Here is a 23,295-nt window from a genome sequence, read left to right on the forward strand (position 1 = left end):
GGCAATCCATAGATGAGACTATTGCAGTAATCAAGATAACACAATTACAAAAGCATGCATGAGCTTATCTGCTGTTTTATTTATTTATGAGTTAACCTCTCGTGTAATGGTTAGAACTCATTATTCTAGTCAAATCTGTACTTTGACATCAACACACTTGCAAAATGAATTATTTGTGCTGTCCAAAAATTGAATGTTTTACTTATAATAATGAGGACTGGTTTTGCCCAAACAATCGTTTAGAAGACTGCATTTTGATCGTTTAAGTCTATTTACCTGTAACTCACGGGAAGACAACTTGAAAAAAAGGGGAAAAAATAAAAAAATTACACATTGCATTATTGCATTATTGACCTTATGGTTCTGAGCAGACAAAATTTAAGTAGGGGGGCCTACCCAAAACAGCCTATAATTTTCGAGACGGTGTTTATAGATTTAATTTCTTACTCCATTCTTACGTTAGAAAATTATTTTCTTTTCTAAATTTACCTCATGTAAAGTTAAAGAATAGACAAAGAAAAACAACACAAACGTAATGTTTTGGTGAACATTGTAATGGCGGAGCTGCTCGCCTCGCATAGTATTTATTCATGACATTCACATACTTAATTCAACTCATTTAATTTAAATTTCATCATTATTCTCGTCGGCTTAACTAGCCAATTATTCACATAATCTCATTAAATTCAATTTCAAATTCCAAGTACAGATGAGGGGAGCAAACGTGTTTGCGGATCAGTTTTTATGTATGCATTTCTGGCCTTTTCGGTTTTCCATCTTCCGTGCATGGATATTAAGTGAGATGGGAGTAGGGCCTTTGAAGCTGCGGATGCACCGCCTGACCTCAGGCTATGGAGTCCGAACTTGTGAATATCTGGAACGAATGGTCGGAGGGCTTCTAGTACAATCTCTCTGGTTCTGGTGTAGCTTAACCCATGAGTAGTAGGAACGAGACCGGTTTTGGAACGTGTCATTCTGCGAAGTACCGGTAGAGGAGAAGTGTCAGGATCGCCCATTGCTTGGAAATATCGTTCTGTGATTACAACTGGACAGGTTGGCTGAAATGTTCTTGCAATTGTTATATTATTGCCCTGGCGGTATTGATCAGTTTTTGACTTGCATAAATGTATGACGAGACTGTCACTGAGTATACTACAGTCCGTTCGTCTTACATTACTGATGTCGTTGAAACGAAGGAAACCTGCGTAACAGACAAAGCATACGAATAGGATGCGTAAATCGCCTAATGCTGCACTAGGTTGACCGTGAGCATTATAAAGTTTTGCCATGATTTCAGGTGTTACCGGTTCCTTCCGATTTGGGGTAGAGGCTGTGAGTCTCTTGTAGCCTTGTATGGTTGTTTTGACCAATGGATCGTTTGTAGGTGACGGTAATCCAGCCAAGCTATGTGCCCAGGCAACAGCAGCTGCTGCAGAATCTGCTGCCGTTTTATGACCGGATGAATAAAATGAAGACAAATATAGGGCGAAATCTGTTGGGTTGACGGGAAATGATTTGACGCCGGTCTTGGATGAAGCCCATGATTCCCATCGTTTCCAACTATTGCTGTATTTTATCGTTGTTGAGTGTGCTCTTGATGACATTAATAGTTTTGGTAGGGCTCCAAGGGCAAGTTGCTTTAGTTCCGGGTCAGTTGCTGAATGAGAGAGTGCCAACCATCTATCTGAAACAGACAAAGTAAAAAGAGAGCAGCAAAAGTTGTGCTCCGTACCATAGCCTAAAAGCTATATATATGTATATGCAATAATTGCTAATTCATGGCTAAATTAGCCGGTCTGCAAAAATTCAGAGATAAGGAAAATTATCTGTCGTTTCAGAATATATAGAAGCAAGTGCGTGTAATATGCACTTAATTTGGTGTTGCTACTGAAAAACGTGCAACAAAAGCTCGGCGTCCAACACCAGGCTGAGTTATCAGCGCTCAGTGGCCACGTAAAACCCCCAACTTGTGGAGGAACCGTGGACGCGACCAGGATGTTGGACGTAGGTCGCGCTATCCTTTCTCCGAGCATTTTTTTTTTTTTTTTTTTTTTTTTTTTTGATAGGGCGGGTTGCGGTGGGAAGCGAGGTAAGTTGCTCTACCGAGAGTGATTGCTAAGCTGAAAACGCCCCGTTTTAAGGGAGAATGTGAAAGGAAACCTTACGTAATCATGGCACGCTCTAACGAGCGTGCTGCACCTGTCGTGCAATAACGAAAAGAAAATTAACTTTCTTACTCCATTCTTACGTTAGAAAATTATTTTCTTTTCTAAATTTACCTCATGTAAAGTTAAAGAATAGACAAAGAAAAACAACACAAACGTAATGTTTTGGTGAACATTGTAATGGCGGAGCTGCTCGCCTCGCATAGTATTTAGAGAACGCCAAAGAAAGGGTAAAGCAAAAAGGCATGCATGCAATAATATCATCTGAGGAAAAATCGAAGGTGATTCCCATACTGGTTATAAAAAACCATCCATTACGGTGATGCACACAAATCGGCATCGGCTACAATTAGCCCAATTGCAATCAACTGCATTGTTATATACAATCATATCTTTCAATCATACGCAATCGTCGCTTCGTCAACAATTTTTGACCGACTGTTTATATGAAAATATAAGTTTTTTTTTTTTTTTTTTTTTTTTTATGCGTGAACGGCACATTCAGGGCAGATGCCGAGAGGAGAAAGACAAAACCCCATGTTCGAAGATCTGAACGATTGTGAAAAATCGTATCTCAAAGCTAAGCATGAAAAATTGGGATTATTTCGGAAAACTGTGCTCTTACCCAATGATGAAGGGCTGAATGACGTTTGCAATACTTTCCAATCTACAATTGAATAGTCTAGGTGTATGCCGTCTGGGCAGACGAAGGGCCAAAATGCTGATGTTGTCCATTTTGGGATTACTAGAGTGCCTGTTGCTTTGACCGCAACAATGCGTTTAATGACTTGTATAATAAGGGACACGGGGGGACAGAAATAGTTGTTTTCAGATGTCCAGCTTTGGCAAAAGGCATCTACGCCGCATACCGCTTTGCACCAAAATCTAGCGTTGAACCTGGGGAGTTTTGCGTTGTGAGGTGAGGCAAAGCGATCTATTGAGTGGGGTCCCCAAAGATTGTCTATGAGATTGAATGACACAGAATCAATTGCCCAATCATCAAAATCTTTAAATTTGCTTATCTTATCAGCGAGTTTGTTCTCATTTCTAGGTAACCACTCAGGAATTAGGATGAAATCGTGTTTCTTAGACAAAGTATATATTGACAATGCAATGTTATGTAGATCGGGTTTGACACTACCACGCGTGATTATCTTTGGCACGTTTGAATTGTCAGTACACCATTTGATAGTTTTGTGGGAAACCACGTGTTGAAGTTCTAAGAGTAAGTTAAGGACCGCTGCTAGTTCGCGCCAAGTTGAGCTTTTACGTTTTTCTGATTGTGACCAGTTTCCTTGAATCTTGAGATTTGGTTGGTTTTCAACATATCCGCCGTAACCTACATCACTGGCATCTGAATAAATGGTCATAGATGGGACAAGCCTGAGTCTGATGGAAAAGCCGTTAAGAGAAACGATGTTTTGGGCCCAGAATTCGAGTTCAGCTACAGTGTCGTTGCGTAACTTTATCGATTGATTCCAGGAATCACTTGATTCGATTGATCTATATGAGTCACGAGTCATTAATCTAGCAATGGGGCCCAATGCTAGGGACATCGAGATCACTTGACCCGTGAAACATGCCAGCTGTTTAACTGGTACACAATTGTTGGCTTTGTGTGCCGTAAAAATTGCAGAGATCGTTGACAGAAGTTTGTACAGTTTCTTCTGTGTATGCGAAACAGCAAATTCCTGGAATCAATGATGAGACCCAAGTATTGTATTTCTTCGGTGGGTTCCCATATGCATTTTGTTTTACTAGGAACAAAGCCGCTATTGTTGATGGTATTTCGCACTATATTTTTGCTACTTTGCGCTGAAGCATGGTCTGATGAAATTATAAGACCGTCGTCAATGTACATGAAAGAAATAATACCCTGAGAGCGCCAAAAATACACTAGCGGCCTTGTTAGCTTAGTAAAAAGGTGGCATGCGCTGCTTAATCCAAATGGAAGGGCAGTAAACATGTAATATCTAACATGGTTATCGCAATGATGCCAGGAAAAACCCAAGTATTTTTGATGTGGCGGAAATATTTCTACGTGGTGATATCCAGATTCAAGGTCGAAAGAAAAATACACCTGGTTACTGTCAAGTGCTGGAGCGATATGGGCGAGGTCTTCGTACTTGAACTTTGATTTCCAAATGAAATGGTTCGGATGCCGCAAATCTAAAACCAAGCGCAGCTTTTTACCTTCTGCAACGGTTAAAGGGTTACAGCAATATGGCGGCGAGTCTAATTCTACAATGCATCTTTTTGTGATCAATTCGGAAATGGCGGTCTCAACAAACTGGGCGTGGTTTAGGCTGGACTTATTGTTTTTCAAAACAATGGGTGGTGGTTCTAAATAAAACGGAATCTTATAACCTGTTTCTATAACATCTAATACAAAGGGGCTTGCTTTGAGAACATTTCTCCAGAATGAAATACAAGGTTTAAATTTACCTTTTACGCCTGTGGGCATGTGACCGGGTAAATCGCCTTCAGCCGATTCCCAGTTTCTAATGGCCGGATGTGTCTGAGAGTCCGGTGGCTGGAGTTTGCAGTCTTCGTGGTTGTCGTAGTGCACGTAGGGAAGGGCAACTGGTCCGGACGTGTCCAGTAATGCCGCACTGGAAGCAGGTGCGACTCTCTGGTCGGTATGGGCTGCTGAAATGACTGGGGGCGAAAGGACGAAAAGAATAAGGAGCACGAGATGGGGCTCCATGGCTGAACTGGGAAGGACGAGTGGGCTTCACCTTAGATTTCTTGAGCTCGGCCTTTTTGGATGCAGCAGACTTTTCGGCCTTTTTCAGTCTTTTTTCGTCTCCGGAGTCATCTGCCAACTCGTCCGTGATGTATTCTTTAACGGTTGCCCAGCCTTGTGTAGATCTATCTGCAACCTTGATAAGCTTCTGGCGTTGTTTATTCAGCTCTATAACTGAACTAAGTAGACCCAATCCGGAGTTAAGGTCTCCAACTTTTATTGATGCAATGGCCGATTCTACCAGAGCATTGAGTTTTTCAGTATGTCGAAACTGGTCTTTGTTTCCGATGCTCTTAAATTCATACTCAATTTCAGCTGATGTCCGTTGTTTCTTGATTGCAGACTCCACTTTGGTGTCTATACTGCTTGACAAGGTTTGTATTGCCAAAAGTATGTCTTCATTCGAAGCCTCAGGATTCATCTTCTAATTTGTTGTGTACGGTATTATAAGATTAGAGCATAAAGAACGGACGATTGAGTGTGTAGCGAGGTAAGTTGCTCTACCGAGAGTGATTGCTAAGCTGAAAACGCCCCGTTTTAAGGGAGAATGTGAAAGGAAACCTTACGTAATCATGGCACGCTCTAACGAGCGTGCTGCACCTGTCGTGCAATAACGAAAAGAAAATTAACTTTCCAATAGTATTTACAAAATGTGCTTGTACACTCAGAATAATATTTACACAAGTTGTGTAAAAAAAACCATGTTTTAGAGGCAGGGGGTGAACCTGCTAACAGTTAGGTAAACTTTTACCAGTTCGTTGCAGGGTAAAACTTACAAAACAAATACTTACAAACTTACTTCGTTTAGGAGTAAACATATTTACCTAAATTTTAAGTAAACGCTAGATATGTAAAATATTACACATTGATTGTGTAAACCTTACACTTTTATGACATGTAAAACTATTCCGCGTTACCCTTTGTATGGGTTAAAACTTTAATTTACCTTATAGCTGTGTAATTATTATTATTTTACTGTTTGTTTAGGTAAAATGTTTACTTGGATTGTGTGTAGTCGTACACAATTACATATTTTTACCGTTGTACCCTTTTCCCGTCTGAACGTTTGAGTAAGGCCTTACTGCCTGTTCGTGCTCGTCGAGCAAAAGTTACAAGCATGGGGATTTTGCTCCTTGATGGACGTAATGAAAGGTGAGTTTCTCAAAAACAATTGCGATCTGCAGTCATATACACAGACTGATGTGTGTCGTATTATTATTTGTTAGTTTTTACAACCATTTCGGCCTACATTTTTGTCATAAACTTGAAGATGTCTGCAGCGCTATAAAATGGGCATGTGTTGTAACGTGTTGCAACATGTTGTTTTGCTATATCAGCACTATAGCGCTGTATACATCTTCAAGTTTATGGCAAACATGTAGGTCAGAATGGTTGTAAAAACTAACAAATAATAATACGACACACATCAGTAGATATGACTGTAGATCGTAACAACTTTTGAGAAACTCACCTTTTAATACGTCCACCTAGGAGCAAAAATCTCCATTCTTGTTACTTTTGCTCGACGAGCACGAACGACATGACTGCATGGACTGAGACGTTAGCAACTTGTCACGCAGACGTGCGTGCGCACACGAGGGGAAAAACAAAAAACATAACTTGCATGTAAACACCGGATTCTTTTTACAGTTCCTAGTAAGACCTACCAATGCCATGTAAAGTTTCTCTTTACTTCGGTAAATCTTACATAACTTTGGTTAACTGCAATACTTACTCTCAAAACATGTATAGATTTTTTTTACACTACAAATCAGTACATATTTTTGGCCGTGTTTTACTTAATTTAGGTAGTTTCTTACACAACTTTTTTTACATAACATCTTTTTACCATTTGTTTTCTGAGTGTAATGACCTTTTGATCATTCGGTTTTGTAATTGTAACAATTGACCTTACAGAACTAAGCCGACTTTTTTTTTTTTTTGCTCGAATAAGCTACACTTTTACCATCATTCGCATGGTACCCTTGCTTCGTTCTGCATTACTTGAGAGTAGTAAATGAAGCACTGCAACTATAATTGGGCTTGACATGGCCTCGTCATCGGAACACCTGGCTCGGTATCACCCTGCTGCTACCTCATTAAGCGTGTTCTACAAATGTGGCTTCCACGTGAAAATCCACGGCCGCTCACAGTTTGCTCAATCTGACAGAACCTTTGTCCGCCCCACACGTTTCTCTGCACCTTCACATCATATCTCCATAAAATTATTCAATTTTATAAATTATTTCACCGCGAATTTCAAATATTCACATTCGCAAAAAAAAATCGCCACAGTGAAAGGGTAGCATAAGAGTACAATATGAAATTCTACTATACACCTACTCTTAATGGTATTGTTTGCGTTAACGCCATGTAATGATAATCTCTAACAGAGTCGGGGTGGTTCTGAAAAGAACCTCGACGTTTCGTCCAGTGTGCTCTGATCGTCTTCTGGTCTTCTGCTGTCTCCAGAAGACGATCAGAGCATACTGATCGAAACGTCGAGTTGAATCCAAAGGTTCTTTTCAGAACCACCCCAACTCATTAGAGATAGTCATTACATGGTGTTACCGCAAACCTTTCCATATTGGTATTAAGATGAGAGAACATTTGATAATTCACAATGTTTTGTGTTGAACAGTAGTACACGATAGTTATAAATAAGCAGTAAGTATAGGGCAACACTAAGGATTAGTTGAAGCCGAGCAACAATAAGGTTTAGTTGAAGCCGAGGCTTTTGTGCCTTAACCTATTGACAGAAAAACAACAGACAAATATCATACAGAAGACAACAAAATGTAAGAAGGTGAGTTGCTGAACACTATGCCAGAACTTTTGTGCATCAAGAAGTGTTTTTTCTTGTGAAACTTTTCGATCTTCTTTGCGACGTTCATGGATGGGCTCGGAAGGGTCTGATTGGGATGGTGCTCAAAACTTAAGAAAGTGTAAAACCACACAATTTCGAAGAACGTTTGTGTGGATCGTTGTATTCTACTTTTAAAGGCAGTGGACACTATTGGTAATTACTCAAAATAATTATTAGCATAAAACATGGTATGATGAGAAACGGCTCCCTCTGAAGTGCCATAGTTTTCGTGAAAGAAATCATTTTCAACAAATTTGATTTCAAGACCTCAGATTTAGAACTTGAGGTCTCGAAATCAACCATCTAAACGCACACAACCTCGTGTGACTAGGGTGTTTTTTCTTTCATTATTATCTCGCAACTTTGATGACCGATTGAGCTCAAATTTTCACAGGTTAGTTATTTTATGCATATGTTGAGATACACCAACTGTGAAGGCTAATCTTTAACAATTACCAATAGTGTCCACTGCCTTTAAAACATTTTTCTATAACCATGCGTTTTGTATAACAAACGGTTTCAAACGCTTTTCAAAGAAAAGGCAACGTTCCCTTTAATTGGAAGTCCCTTAAAGTTGACGATTCTCCATCAACGAAAGGCGTGCATTTGCCTGATTGTCTCGTATATCAGCCAGGCCATTTGGGTCTATCGTCTACGGGGATTAGTGGAGGTCGTGAGGGGTTTGTGACCAGAAAGATATCAACACTTAATAATAAAACTGATTATGAGATTTGAAATGTCAAACCTGTATGAGATTCCAGTGATGCGATGCCTGTGCAGTCGCCTCTGAGCAAACTGAGCAACCACCTCCTATGATCATTATCTTATGCGTTGAGCGGTTGTATAACTCCTCGTACATGACGTCTGTAGCCTTTCCGCCGTCACACTAAGACAGTTTTAATGACAGATAGAAACGAAACGTCAGTCAAAATCGCAGTTCAATTATAAGCGCTTGATTTTAAAAAGGTTTTGTTTTTGGCCATGACACTATGAAAATCTTCGTCTTGAAAACGGAGCAAAAATCATATTGTTTCATTGAAACCGTGGGCTTAGACGGGGAGCATTAAACCTGAAATCACGTTGAAGTTAGAAATGTCACAGTGAATGGTCTGGATGCTGAGAATTTATTTTCTCAAGATTTTTTTGACTTTCAGCCAAAATCCTGCACTTCACTGAGATTTCACGTTGGTTTCACAGCAAATATTGCCATAGTGACCCCTATCCCTATTAACTGTGAATGAAGTTATATGTATTGAATTTACCTGTGTATGTTTCAGCTTCCTTTTGGTCAAGTTTGTTTTTAAAAAAAATGAAAAAACACAGAGCAATGTTTTCAGGAGAGTTGCGTAAACACTGTTCACGCTAAGATAATGTTCGTTTCCTGATACATTATTTTTCGTTAGTTGTTTTACCAATTTCTCAAAAACAGCACCTTCGCAAGTAACATTTCGAGGGAAGCTTTTTACCATCATTATCTTCAAACCGTGTAGGATCAAGTAAGTCAAGTGTCCTACAACACGTATAGACTCAAAACCATAAGCCCTCTCACTTTCCCCCGATAATACCCGTTTACAAAAACGTCGCCTATAGTTGTGGATTGCTCCGGTGGAGCTTGAGGACTCTTGTGGTCAGTCAGACGTGTATATCAGATTACCACTTAAAGAATTCGGGTACTTTTTCAAAATGTCCACAGATTTTCATTAAACTTACAGGGCTTGAAGATAATGATAGTGGAAAGCTTCCCTCCGAATATTACTAACTAAGGTTGTGTAGTTTTGAGAAATGAGTAAAACAAGTCACAAAATAATTTTGGTCTCATGAGACCAAAATTATTTGAGCATGTAAAATCCCATTAACCAGTTATGATATTATACCAAAACCATAGCATAACTGGTTTTAACCAGTTAGCTATGATTAAAATCTGTTTTTACATGCTAAAACTGAGACGGAAATTATTACTTTTACTCATTTCTCAAAAACTACAGCACCTTAGAAAGTAAATTTCAAGGGAAGCTTTCTACTATCATAATCTCCAAACTGAGTAAGTTTAATATTAATCTGTGGAAGTTGTGTTTTTTTGTTGGGAAAAAGTACATATATACCCTTTATAGGAACGTTACAGAATTGGTAAGAAAACAAATCGTCAATACCACAGACTTACATCAAACTTACACGGTCCACTAGTAACGATAGTACAAACATCCCTTGAAATATTTCTGTCTGAAATGTCATATTTGATGAGAAATAAACAATCTAATTTCGTGTTTGGAGTTTATCGCTCATCAGTGAGCGTTTTATTTATGTATTTTCTTTTGCATCGATGTCATGCAATGTGAGTTCGGGTTTTCACTATATGGTGCTTCCTGCCAGCAACTGTTTTGTTAGCAAAACCAATTTAGAAATGTTCATTTAAAATGGTTTGGGATTTTTTCGTACGAAAAAATTACAATGTCCACATATTTACCTTTAACTTACACAGTTTGAGTAATAATGATTGTGGAAAGATTCCCTTTGAAAATTACTCGCTACTAAAGTTGCTGTAGTTTTCTGAATGAGTAAATAAATGTCACGGGACTAAATTTCGTCTCAGGAGACGCTCCTGAAAGCATTGCTCTCTGCTTTAAGGCCCGGGGTGGGTTACACAAAGAGTTAGGACTAGTCTTATCTCGAGTTAGGACCAGTTACTCATCCTAACATAGGACTATCCATGCAATATGTATATCTCCTAACACTTTTTGAAATCGAACCCTGGTCACACAGGCCCCGATAACGAGAACGAACACGATAACGCTCGCAATAGGTTGAATTGCTGCACGCAGAATACGCCCACGCTCATTCAACCAATCGAGTGCGTGCAGTTGTATCGTTATTGTTGTCGTTTTCGTTATCGGGGACCTGTGTGACCGGGCCTTTACACTTTTTCTTTCAAACTTGCAGACTATTAAAGCTGAAACTTCTACAGCCTGATTATGTTACATAAGCTCTAAATCTTCTTTCCCAGTAATAGGGATTCATCTCACTGCAAAAAATAATAACTGATCTACAAAAGGCATCAAAAGCCTTTAAGCCCTCTCCATTGTCCCCGGTAATACCATCTAACGTTGTCAACAGCTTTCAGTAGAACCTGACGATTAATACTTAATGCTGTCGGAGAGTAGTGTTTGAAGGCCGATTTAATTTGTAATTTGATAGTTGTTTTCTGAAAATATTATCGTCAATATGTCATTATTGAAAGATGTCTTGGAGTTTCACGGTTGTTGTGTTTGCTCACTGTATTAAAAGTTGTTTTCGGATTGAGCGCCTTGTGTCGGTAAAAAGCGTCAGTTATGAAGTCATTAATGGTTGGAAAGACTTGTCAAAATAATAGTAGATTCTCGTCAATGGCCCATGAAATCGTGTGGTAATTGTTTTTAAATTACAGAACAGGGGCTGCTATGTTGCCGAACCAAGTTCTGGCATAGGCTTTTACGGTGTGTTCCGTTGGTGTATTTTCAGTGACCAGATGAAATAATGTTATGTACTATTACTCACTTTTTTTTCTCTTGATGTGTTATTATTACTCCGTTTATTTCACAAAAAATCATCAGCAACAACATACATCAATAAAACAAGCTCCAATAAATAGATAACTAAATAAATAAATACTGCTTCTATATAACAGGTACAATGAGCTAAGGGAGGAAATACAAAGAACATACAAATAAAAACGAAATACATACATGTTTATATATATATACAGTTTAGCGTGACCTAATCACGGTGTTCGAGAAAAACAATGGGTTGAAATTACTTCAGACAATAATAGTTAATAAATCGAAAATAAATACAAAAAAAAAAATCATTGGAGAATGTTTTGTGCGTGAACAAGCTTAAAAAAGGGTTGTGATAAGTCCTTCAAAAAGCAAAGCTTTGTGAGATTTAAAGGCAACGTATTTTGCTCCTTGATTGTTTTCTAGCATTATTTCCGAGCAGCTTAAATATGGACACAACTGTTCTGACAATAGAAGTTTGTATAATGCTAAATGTTGTCGAGGCCAGCATAAAGACAAATTTATTTGCGGTTCATTTGTTTACTTTGTTGCCCAAACCTTATGTCTTTATGAGGGATAAAATCGGAGAAAACTATTTTGACAACAATATATTTGTAAACTGTTGAAGGCTGTCAAAGACAGCACTGTGATAAAGTTATTCGAAGTTCATTTGTCTCGTTTGTTTACCCATACCTAATGTCTATACATGTATAACAATGAAGGATAAATTCGTGCTAATGGACTGGCAGCGAATTCCTAAAAGAAACTATTTGAAAGGTTGACTGTGACATTGCATTCATTGTTATCATAATCAAAAATAGTTAATTACAGGATCTTCGTAATAACTCATTAGTTTATAAGTGATAATGAGCAATTTCCGAAAGCAAAAGTTCGAGAGTTTAAAGTCAATGTGCTCCTTTAAATGTCAGAAGAGCTGAAAGTTACCGCAACATTATTTGTAAGTCAGCAACAACATTGTGCATAACATTCGATCTATATCATAACAAAACAAAAACAAAAATTCCGAAGATACTTTTTCCGATGCTATAGAGGAAGATCAGAGCATAATATACTGATCGAAACGTCGAGTTGAAACGTCGAGGTTCTTTTCAGAACCACCCCGACTCTGTTAGAGATTATCATTACATGGCGTTAACGCAAACAATACCATTAAGAGTAGGTGTATAGTAGTATTTCATATTTTACTCTTACATACCAATTTGTAAATATTGCGTCATGGGAATAAAAAGAAGAAAACCAAATCTGCGCTAGCTGTATTGCGTCATGGGAATAAAAAGAAGAAAAACAAATCTGCGCTAGCTGTGTAAGCGTCATATAGTTACCTAACGTACGCAAAGCGCAGAAGCCAAAATTCCCCGCTAACCCCTGAATTACGCTTGGCTTAAGCAAGGAATTCCCTGCTTCCGTATAAGCGCCGATTCGTTGCTTACGGTAAGCAGAACCATGAAATTGGGCCCAGGAGTGAACTAAACGTTATCTGTAAAGCAAAAACAATATACAAATTATACACTGAAATGTAACGTAGTCAGAAGTCTTTGAGTGTTGACAAAAGCATGCCCTTGAATGGTACCAAACGCACTGGCATTTTAAAGGCAATGGACACTATTGGTAATTGTCAAAGACTAGCCTTCACAGTTAGTGTATCTCAACATATGCATAGAATAACAAACCTGTGAAAATTTGAGCTCAATCGGTCATCGAACTTGCGAGATAATAATGAAAGAAAAAAACGCCTTTGTCACACAAAATTGTGTGCGTTTAGATGACGAGACCTCAATTTCTAAATCTGAGGTCTTGAAATCAAACTCGTGGAAAATTACTTCTTTCTCGAAAACTATGGCACTTCAGAGGGAGCCGTTTCTCACAATGTTTTATACCATCAACCTCTCCCCATACCTCGTCAATAAGAAAGGATTTATGCTAATAATTATTTTGAGTAATTACCAATAGTGTCCACTGCCTTTAAACCCTTTTAAACATGAGGTAGAGACTTTTCCTTTTCCAATTGAAAAATAAGTAGATCACAAAATTTTCTCTCATTCTACAGCAATGGAACTGATAACTTTCTTTTTCAAGCGATGCAGCACTTCAGGGCAATTGGAGTAAGTCAAATCTACTGAGTTATCAAAAATTTAGCAATAGTTTAAATATTGATATGTGCTCACGCTGTAAAACTGCAAGGTGCGCAACAAATTGTCCTTTCTTACTTAAAGGAACACGTTGCCTTGGATTGGTCGAGTTGGTCTATTAAAAGCGTTTGAAACCGTTTGTTATGAAATGTATATGGTTAGAAAGATGTTTTAAAAGTAGAATATAATGATCCACACAAGTATCTCTCAAAATTGCACGGTTTTCTTTTTACATCGCGAACTATCACGGTCGGCCATTTATGGGGGTCAAAATTTTGACTCCCATAAATGGCCGACCGTGTTATTGGACGAGGTAAAAAGAAAACCACGCAATTTCGAGGCATATTTGTGTAGATCATTGTATTCTACTTTTACATCATCTTTCTAACCATATGCATTTTATAATAATAGGGTTTAATGCGTAACGCAGTAAACCGATTTAACACCAGGAAATATGCATAATTATAGTCAGGTTGCACAGTCGGGGCTATAAGCGATTGGGATTGTCAGGGCGCATTCAGACGTGGTTCCATTGTTCTTTTCAACCAACCAAAGCAATGCATTTGGGGAAAGGGTGCTTGTCTTTCTGGGAACCGTCATTGAATATTCTGCCACCGAGGAGTTAAGATAGATTGTATAGTTTCGCAAAATTCGGTACCTTCTTGGCAACTCGCTGGAAGTGGGAACCGCATTGAAGAAATCCAAGTGATACCTGATGAGGAGGGCGAAGATGGGCGGCTACAGAGAGTGGTGAAGCCGATGGCTTACTAGCCGGGCAAATCGGGTGAGTCGCTACATTTTCAGACCTAATGCTGGGGCAAGTACAGCCCCAACAGTAACGCTAGTAGGTAACACGAGTACCGTGAATACGGAAAGGTTTCAAACATCTAGTATGTATAAAGGGCCAATAATTGCGAACATCCCACAGATTAATAGTCAGGATATTTCATGACCTTTACACGTAACTCGGGGTATAACGGACCAACATTCTCAAAGCATGAGTACAGGTACACAAGGACAAGAAAGGGCGGACAATCATAATTTTTCTGGCAGCTTGCTGTTTAATATGAAAGTTAGTCAGAGCTTGTGTCAGTCAGGCCAATCAGGAATAAGTAAGCCTAGTAGTTTAGTGTACAACTTGGCAAACTCTAGTCAATATTCAGGGTATTCCATACATAACAGGGATGGGGCATTGAGTAGGTTAGGAGGGACATCATCTTCAATAGAACTGGGTGGTGCCCAACTTTCAAATGCAGGGTGCAAAATAAGTACAGTAGGGAGCAGTTGCATGTGGGGGTCCATTGATTGCACAGCGGGCTCTTGAAGCATACCGATGGCGGATAACATGCAGCATATGAATTAACCATCAACTCCCTTTAATCCATTGATATCGGTTTGTAGCGAATTGGGCGAAGGCCTACCGCTAACCTTAAAATTTTTAAGATTATTCATAGCGAGTTTGTGGATTTTGCTGTGATCTTACAAAGAAGAGTGACCCTATAGTAGTACAAATAGCCTACCGCTAACATTAAAATTTTTAAGATTATTCATAGCGAGTTTGTGGATTTCGCTGTGATCTTATAAAGCAGAGTGACCCTATATTAGTACAAATAGCGGTCAAGACACAATAATTCTTGCTGGCTGTAAACGAGGGGGGTTTTATAATATGGAAAGATAATAAACACAGGCGTCCAATTACTTCTATACATTACATGGACCTCTGCATTTTTGACTTATGTAGCAGTGTATTTGCGAGCTCATCTCCATAGAACACATAGAATTATTGAAATAGTGTCAGATCGTACGCACAGAGAGCAGCAGCTCGTCCAATAAGGGGGGATGGCGCACTTTTAGAATGAGGCAGCAATTAACACCAGTTAGATCATGGGCATAATTGACGATGAATTATGGGCATTGCACGTCACAGCACCATGTGTTAATCAAGCTCTAGAACAAAGTGTACATAAAGAATAGAAGGGCAATACCAAGTTTCATTATGACCTTTCGGAATGATTGATCATTATTAGGCACTAAATGGCCAGCTTCCATAAATCAAGGGGTAGCCTATTGCATAATATTAAAATTAAAGACCTTTGCATCTTCTTCCATTTGTACATACGTATCTGGTATTTCATATGTTTAATGAATAGGGTGGTATAGATGGCCTTAGCTTTCGATCCAAACCGGACCTAGTTCAGAGGCATAAAACAAGTACAAACAAATACATATCCATTCATAGAAAAAGAGAGGGGAAATGGATTAAAGGAAGAAAGAAGCGGGAAAGAAAGAAGCGGGAAAATAACAGCCAATCAAAGTTTCTATTTCAGAAACAATTGGTGGCTATGAACCAATACGAGTAGAGTGGCGAGGACAAAGGAGGTTTCATATGAAAGGATGGATTACTGGACCATAAAAGTGGTAAATGCATCGTTCGTTAACAATGCAGGGAAACATGAAAGGGTAGAATTAGAGAACAAGTTGCATCATGATGCAATTAACAATGGTCAATTAATAGAGAAAAGCAAGATCAAAAGTACGATGGTATTAAAAAAAAGGTATGAGGGACCTGTGGAAAAAAAAGGGGGGTTACTTACATGAGATAGTTATAGTAACAAATATATAGGAACAACTTTAAAAAATTAATTTATACTTGAGTTACAGAATATAAACATCATTATAGTTCTCAAGCAGAAGTGAAGTGGGGGTAACGGAAATTTATTTAACACCAGTGTTTATGTTTAGTCCAAAGGACTTGACTGTCTTGAGTTGGTGAATCCAGTGTGATTCTCTATACTTGCAGTTTTATTTCATATGTTCATAAATTGCACAAATGGGAGGATCCCAAGGGTAGTTTCATTGTTTCTAAGATGAAAGAGGATTGTAGACGCTTGGACCCTCGGCAAGATTCAAGATGTTCCATTACATTTCCAGTGCTGAGCAGTCTGGTTAGTTTTTACCGCCAGTCTGCAAAATATTGAATTATTCGGTTGGGTCCTGAGGCGAATTAGAATAAATCTGCTTTATACTTGTTAAGTATAAAGAGTTACACGGTTCAATGGTTTGGCGGGAACATTGAATAGGACTGGGTGCGGTACCCAGGGTAAGGCTTATCTGGCTATGCTATCAATAAACACATTAAAGCTTTGTTAATTTAGTCTTTTTTTAGTCGTTATATAGTTTAAGTATCATCGGTAACAGTAGCAGCTACCATAGCTTAGCAGGGAGGTCAGTACTAGCTTGAACCTGAAAGCGTTGATTTGCATAGATCAGGTGTACGTTTCCAATATCGGTTGGTTTTTCGTATCTGGCGGTCAACACAGCACTGATGTTCCATGGCAATGACACGTTGTGTCGTAAAAATGTCGGTACAAAATGTAACGAACAATGGAGGCGGGCTAAACCGTAAAGCTTACGTATTTGAACAACAAAGGCGCATGATTAAAAATTATCAGTTGATCCGGTTATTCAAGTTACAGGGTGTAATTATTGTCAGTGAAGACGAAAATATGGTCGTTACAAAAAGTAACAAACATTATAATGTGGGACTAAACGTACAGAGTATGTACATGAGATGAGAAGACGCATGATTAAAAATGATCGAGTGATCCGGTTATTCAAGTTACAGGGTGTAATTATTGGCAGTGAAGATAACAATTCGTAAAGTGGTTACAAAAAGTAACCCATTATAATGTTGGATTAAAATGTAACAGAGCATACACATGAAATGACAAGATGCATGATTAAAAATAGGTTCAATTACAGGGTGTAATTTTTACAGTGAAGACAAAAATGTTCGATGCAAACGTAGAAGAGTGTGAAGATGAAAAGAGAAGATGAATGATTAAAAAGGAATCAGTTGCTCCGGTTGCAGCATAGCTTGCAGACATCTTCATCCGGTTGCAGCATAGCTTGCAGACATACCATATTTGACTTATATGACCTTTATTAAAGTAGCATAGTTAATGTTTAAAGTATAATCAGCATATGAAGCTCTGCTGTTAAAAGCAGCATTCTTGGTTGCCATTTTCGGTTATTCTGAGGGTGAGTGAGTTTACAACTCACGATGGCAAATTCCCGGGCGTTGCGTATTGGTGATATTTCCTTTAATCAGGAAGGGAATTTGCAAGTATTTCTAAGATATTCAAAAACGGATCAAGTGGGTAAAGTTCAATCATTTCTATTGACAGGAATGCCAATACTTCACCGTTTGTACATTGAGGGGGGACCCTATGTCAGCCAGACAAGTTAATCACATCTTAAAGTAGGGATTAAGGCCTTCAGGTAAACCCCACACCCTTTTCATTTCATAGTTGCAGGATATGTTTGGGGTTCGGGAGGAACAAATCAAAAGTATGGGGAGATGGAAGTCTGGAGCACTTGAATCCTACATTAGGCCAGACTTAATGTTTTCAATTGTCTAAAAGGGGGTAGCTTGTAGCAAGGTCATAAATAAGCAGTGTAGACAACCGCTTCTTTAATTAGCATATTGCCGTTTAAGATAAATAATCATTTACAAGATTGGTGAATGTTGAGTTGGTTGTTAACAAATTGTGTACAACATTTTCAACTACATACAAGACTTTGACAAGATAAAATATTGGTCAGAACAGATTACCCAGGCTGTTTTTCTTTGAATTTGTTTTTATACAGATGTTTATCGGGGACAGTATCATTCGCCACAGCAGCGGCACAGTGGTGGTACAGTGAAATGGAAAGGCCTGTCTGGGGCACGCCTGGACGGCTGGGACTAGGCTCAGGAGATACGGCAAAAGGCGAGGTCCCGACGGCAATAGTGTTACATCTAAGGACCAAAGATATCTTGAAGGAAAATTCGGGACAGATAACACATAGGGTAAAAGGGAGCCTAAAGATGTTCATCAATCCGATGCAAGAACGTGGGTACCAGGACAGTATCATTCGCCACAGCAGCGGCACGGTGGAGGTACAGTGACATGGAAAGGCGTGTCTGGGGCACGCCTGGACGGCTGGGACTAGGCTCAGGAGACTCCTGGCAAAAGGCGAGGTCCCGACGACAATAGTGTTACATATAAGGACCAAAGATATCGTGAAGGAAAATTCGGGACAGATAAGACATAGGGTAACAGGGAGCCTAAAGATGTTCATCAATCCGAAGCAAGAACGTGGATACCGGGACAGTATAATTTGCCACAGCAGCGACACAGTGATGGTACAAGTGACATGGAAAGACGTGTCTGGGGCACGCCTGGACGGCTGGTACTAGGCTCAGGAGATACCTGGCAAAAGGCGAGGTCCCGACGACAATAGTGTTACATATAAGGACCAAAGATATCGTGAAGGAAAATTCGGGACAGATAAGACATAGGGTAACAGGGAGCCTAAAGATGTTCATCAATCCGAAGCAAGAACGTGGATACCGGGACAGTATAATTTGCCACAGCAGCGACACAGTGGTGGTACAAGTGACATGGAAAGACGTGTCTGGGGCACGCCTGGACGGCTGGTACTAGGCTCAGGAGATACCTGGCAAAAGGCGAGGTCCCGACGACAATAGTGTTATATCTAAGGACCAAAGATATCTTGAAGGAAAGTTCGGGACAGAGTAGACATAGGGTAAAAAGAGCCTAAAGGTAATTAGGAATATCCTACCCAACACACGGTTAATTTGGTCAGACATTTTGTTAAGGGTGAAGTATCAAGGTAAAGTTAAAGGAGGGCAGAAAAACGCTGCACTTGGGATTTAAATATGTATGCAAAGAAGATACTTCGGGAGATGCAAAACGCACCTGTTATAAAACACCCCCATCTCATTAACCCTTCCCGGAAGGTGCGTACTGGCAAGACATGATTCATTTGGTTCCATCAAAATTTATCAGACGGGTTGACACTCGGAGAAAGTTTTGTAAAAAAAAAAATTAAAAAAAATTAAAAAAAAAAAAAAAAAAAAAAAAAAAAGGGGGGGGGGGGTGTTTGGGCAAATTTTTATATCAAAATTTGCTTTGGCGGTAAGTTTAGGTTGTTCCTATAAACAAGAAGCTAATAGGCATTGTAGCCTGTGAGGAAGTGGTAAATTCATTTATGTGAATTGATATGGATAAATATGGTGGTAATAAAATGATGTGATTGTATATAAAGAAGTAGATTAATTTGGTACCTTCTTGGCAACTCGCTGGAAGTGGGAACCTCATTGACCCGGAGTTTTCTCCAGTCAATGAGTGCATTTATAATTATAATAATTGTAATTAGTCTGGTACCTTCTTTGGCAAATCGCCGAGAAGTGGGAACCTTTGCGGATTGGAAATTTACCGTTCGCAAAGTGAGGGATTGGGACCCTTTGCGAATTGGTCGCAAAGTGTATCATAATGGGAACTGGTATACTTCTTTATGAGTGTGGATATCACTGGATGGAATTAAATAAAGGGAAATCCCTTATATTATTATGAATGGGCGTTTTACCACCGAATTCAGAGTACGGAATAAATTAACTCTTGGCAGAGTTCACTACAACAACAAATCCTTGTGTCTGTGTATATTTATCAGGTGGTAATAGGGTTTAATGCGTAACGCAGTAAACCGATTTAACACCAGGAAATATGCATAATTATAGTCAGGTTGCACAGTCGGGGCTATAAGCGATTGGGATTGTCAGGGCGCATTCAGACGTGGTTCCATTGTTCTTTTCAACCAACCAAAGCAATGCATTTGGGGAAAGGGTGCTTGTCTTTCTGGGAACCGTCATTGAATATTCTGCCACCGAGGAGTTAAGATAGATTGTATAGTTTCGCAAAATTCCCTCCCTCCCTCCCTGGGGTTAATGGAAGGGTCAGGGTATTACGGAATACGTGGTACAGATTGATATGACTGATAATCTTACAACTTACACTTAAAGCGGTAAGTTTAGGTTGTTCCTATAAACAAGAAGCTAATAGGCATTGTAGCCTGTGAGGAAGTGGTAAATTCATTTATGTGAATTGATATGGATAAATATGGTGGTAATAAAATGATGTGATTGTATATAAAGAAGTAGATTAATTTGGTACCTTCTTGGCAACTCGCTGGAAGTGGGAACCTCATTGACCCGGAGTTTTCTCCAGTCAATGAGTGCATTTATAATTATAATAATTGTAATTAGTCTGGTACCTTCTTTGGCAAATCGCCGAGAAGTGGGAACCTTTGCGGATTGGAAATTTACCGTTCGCAAAGTGAGGGATTGGGACCCTTTGCGAATTGGTCGCAAAGTGTATCATAATGGGAACTGGTATACTTCTTTATGAGTGTGGATATCACTGGATGGAATTAAATAAAGGGAAATCCCTTATATTATTATGAATGGGCGTTTTACCACCGAATTCAGAGTACGGAATAAATTAACTCTTGGCAGAGTTCACTACAACAACAAATCCTTGTGTCTGTGTATATTTATCAGGTGGTAAACGGTCAAAAAACGACCAACTCGACCGATCCAAGGCAACGTGTTCCTTTAAAGGGAAGGTACGCGTTTGGTAGTTACTCAAAACAAATAATAACTTAAAAACTTATTTGGTAACGAGCATTGGAGAGCTGTTGATAGAATAAAACAAGGGTGGGGTTAGGATTAGGGTTAGGGTTAGGGTTAGGGTTAGGGTTAGTAGCATAGAAAAAAAAAAAAAAAAGGTAATTTCTCACTAAAATAATAAAAGGCTTCTATAAATAGTTAGAAGACTTTTATTCCTATATCTGAAAGCACACAAATTCGTACAACAAGGGTGTTTTTTCTTTCATAATTTTCTCCCAACTCCGATGACCAATTGAGCTCAAATTTTCACAGGTTTTTTATTTTATGCATATGTTGAGATACACCAGGTTACAACACTGGTCGTTGACATTTACCAATAGTGTACCTTCCCAAATTTAAAACACAATAATATGCCAATTTAACAAGCGTAAACATAAGCAATACATCATCTATAAATCGTTTTCGAGGTGGGTTGGAAAATTAACTTTATATGGTAAATGGAATAATGTATAATATTAAGTATATTGGCTTGTGCAAACGACTACAATAAAATAAATAATAGAACACTGTCTACTTAAAGATAGTGGACACTATTGGTAAATGTCAAAGACCAGTCTTCTCACTTGGTGTATCTCAACATATACATAAAATAACAAACCTGTGAAAATTTGAGCTCAATCGGTCATAGAATTTGCGAGATAATAATGAAAGAAACAACACCCTTGTCACACGAAGTTGTGTGCTTTCTGATGCTTGATTTCGAGACCTCAAGTTCTAAACTTGAGGTCTCGAAATCAAATTCGTGGAAAATTACTTCTCTCTCGAAAACTACGTCACTTCAGAGGGAGCTGTTTCTCACAATGGTTTATACTATCAACCTCTCCCCATTACTCGTATTCAAGAAAGGTTTTATGACGATAATTATTTTGAGTAATTACCAATAGTGTCCAGTGCCTTTAACAGGCATGATATTCTTCGTGCTATACTCTGATTGCGCTTCTTTGTTTACAAGTGAACAATATACAGAAAAACAACAAACACGTGCACTAAAGGGCAAGGCAGCGAGAGGCAAATAAAGAAGAAAAAAATAACAAAACGATAACGCAAAACTAAAATTTATAGCGCGAACATAGAGAGCCGAAGCAACACAGTCCTCAAAAACCATAGAAATACAAAATTGTACGAACACAATCATCGAAATGACAATGAATATGCAATTACAATGACCGAGACAAAAGGCCTAGAGGTATCTAACGCGTAAGAATTGATGTGATTTGTGTTTTTATGAGCAGCGATAACAAAGTCCACAAATGAGGAGCACCTGCAGGGATTGTCTCTTTCCAAACTTCCCCTTAAAGGCACTGGATACTATGGGTAATTACTCAAAATCGGTTAACAATTTACTTGGTTACGAGCAATGGGTAACTGTTGGTAGTACATCATATTGTGAGAAACGGCTCCTCTAAAGTAACGTACTTTTTGAGAAAAAAGAAGTAATACCCACTATATTTGGTTTGAAATTCAAGCATCTGAAAGCACACAACTTTGTGCGACATTGGTGTTTTTTTCTCTCATTATTCTCTCGAAACTCCAACAACCAATTGAGTTCAAATTTTCACAGGTTTGTTATTACATGCATATGTTGAGATACACCGAGTGAGAACACTGTTCTTATGACAATTACCAAGCAAATCCAGTGTCTTTAAACGAGGCTTAAGAGATAGGTTGTCGAGTGACAGAGGGAGAATGATTGAGGCAATAACCTGAAGCCATCATAGAGTCTAGCTTTTTGAGGGAACGACATTTAAAAGACGAAGTGTAAGATTAATGTGCTATAGCTACCGAGAATGAAGTCAGTGCAGAGATTTTTTTGTTTAACGTTGCAGCCTTAGACATCAGTACTTTTTGTCAGCATGACATTTTTTTTCTTCACCAAATTAAATATTATTTGGAAAAGAAAGTCCTCATTTGTGACTTACATAATGCACTTCACGGTTTGTTTGATCCATCAATCAATAAATCAATCAGTAAATCAATCAATCAATCAATCAATCAATCAAAGGTCATTTATAGAGTGCCGAAATCAACAGTTTGTTCTAAAGCGCTTGATGGGCACAGTGAGCTGTAAAAAGCTTCTTGTATGAGGTGAGTGAGCTTGCGTATTACGGCAAGCTTACTCCTCATTTTACAAGTTTTGTTCCCATGTTGCTGTGCCAAGAGCTCGCTATCAATTTTTTCAGAGAAATCACACTATGTACAGAGCTGATATATAATGATGTCTCTGCACACATTTGATAAAGCGATTTCTTGACACAACAACACGGGAACAAGACCTGTACGAACGAAGATGTCTTTGTGGAGATC

At 38.8% G+C, this 23,295-nt stretch overlaps 2 protein-coding genes across 2 annotated transcripts in view; both read right to left on the reverse strand.

Moving 5' to 3' along the window:
- Positions 1–23,295, reverse strand: part of LOC139949922 (gamma-aminobutyric acid type B receptor subunit 2-like) — a 45,774-nt gene that overhangs the window by 22,201 nt on the left and 278 nt on the right. The window contains exon 2 of the mRNA XM_071948498.1: positions 8,523–8,663. Coding sequence (XP_071804599.1) covers positions 8,523–8,663 — 141 coding nt within the window. The remainder of the gene's footprint in view (positions 1–8,522; positions 8,664–23,295) is intronic.
- Positions 469–5,391, reverse strand: LOC139950071 (integrase/recombinase xerD homolog). Its single transcript, XM_071948704.1, has 2 exons — positions 4,611–5,391; positions 469–1,684 (listed from the first exon to the last, which is right to left on the reverse strand). The coding sequence occupies exons 1-2, from the start codon at positions 4,870–4,872 to the stop codon at positions 693–695; spliced, it is 1,254 nt and encodes a 417-aa protein (XP_071804805.1). The 5' UTR covers positions 4,873–5,391; the 3' UTR covers positions 469–692.

The sequence above is a fragment of the Asterias amurensis genome, chromosome 17 (assembly GCF_032118995.1).
Source record: "Asterias amurensis chromosome 17, ASM3211899v1".
In the NCBI taxonomy this organism is placed as follows: domain Eukaryota; kingdom Metazoa; phylum Echinodermata; class Asteroidea; order Forcipulatida; family Asteriidae; genus Asterias; species Asterias amurensis.

Bases quoted from the DNA above. Each gene is read 5' to 3' on its own strand.
- LOC139950071 (XM_071948704.1), bottom strand. From the start codon at position 4,872: ATGGAGCCCCATCTCGTGCTCCTTATTCTTTTCGTCCTTTCGCCCCCA. The intron at 1,685-4,610 runs GTAAATTTAAAC...TGTCTGTTTCAG, and splicing joins CATGCCCACAGGCGTAAAAG to ATAGATGGTTGGCACTCTCT.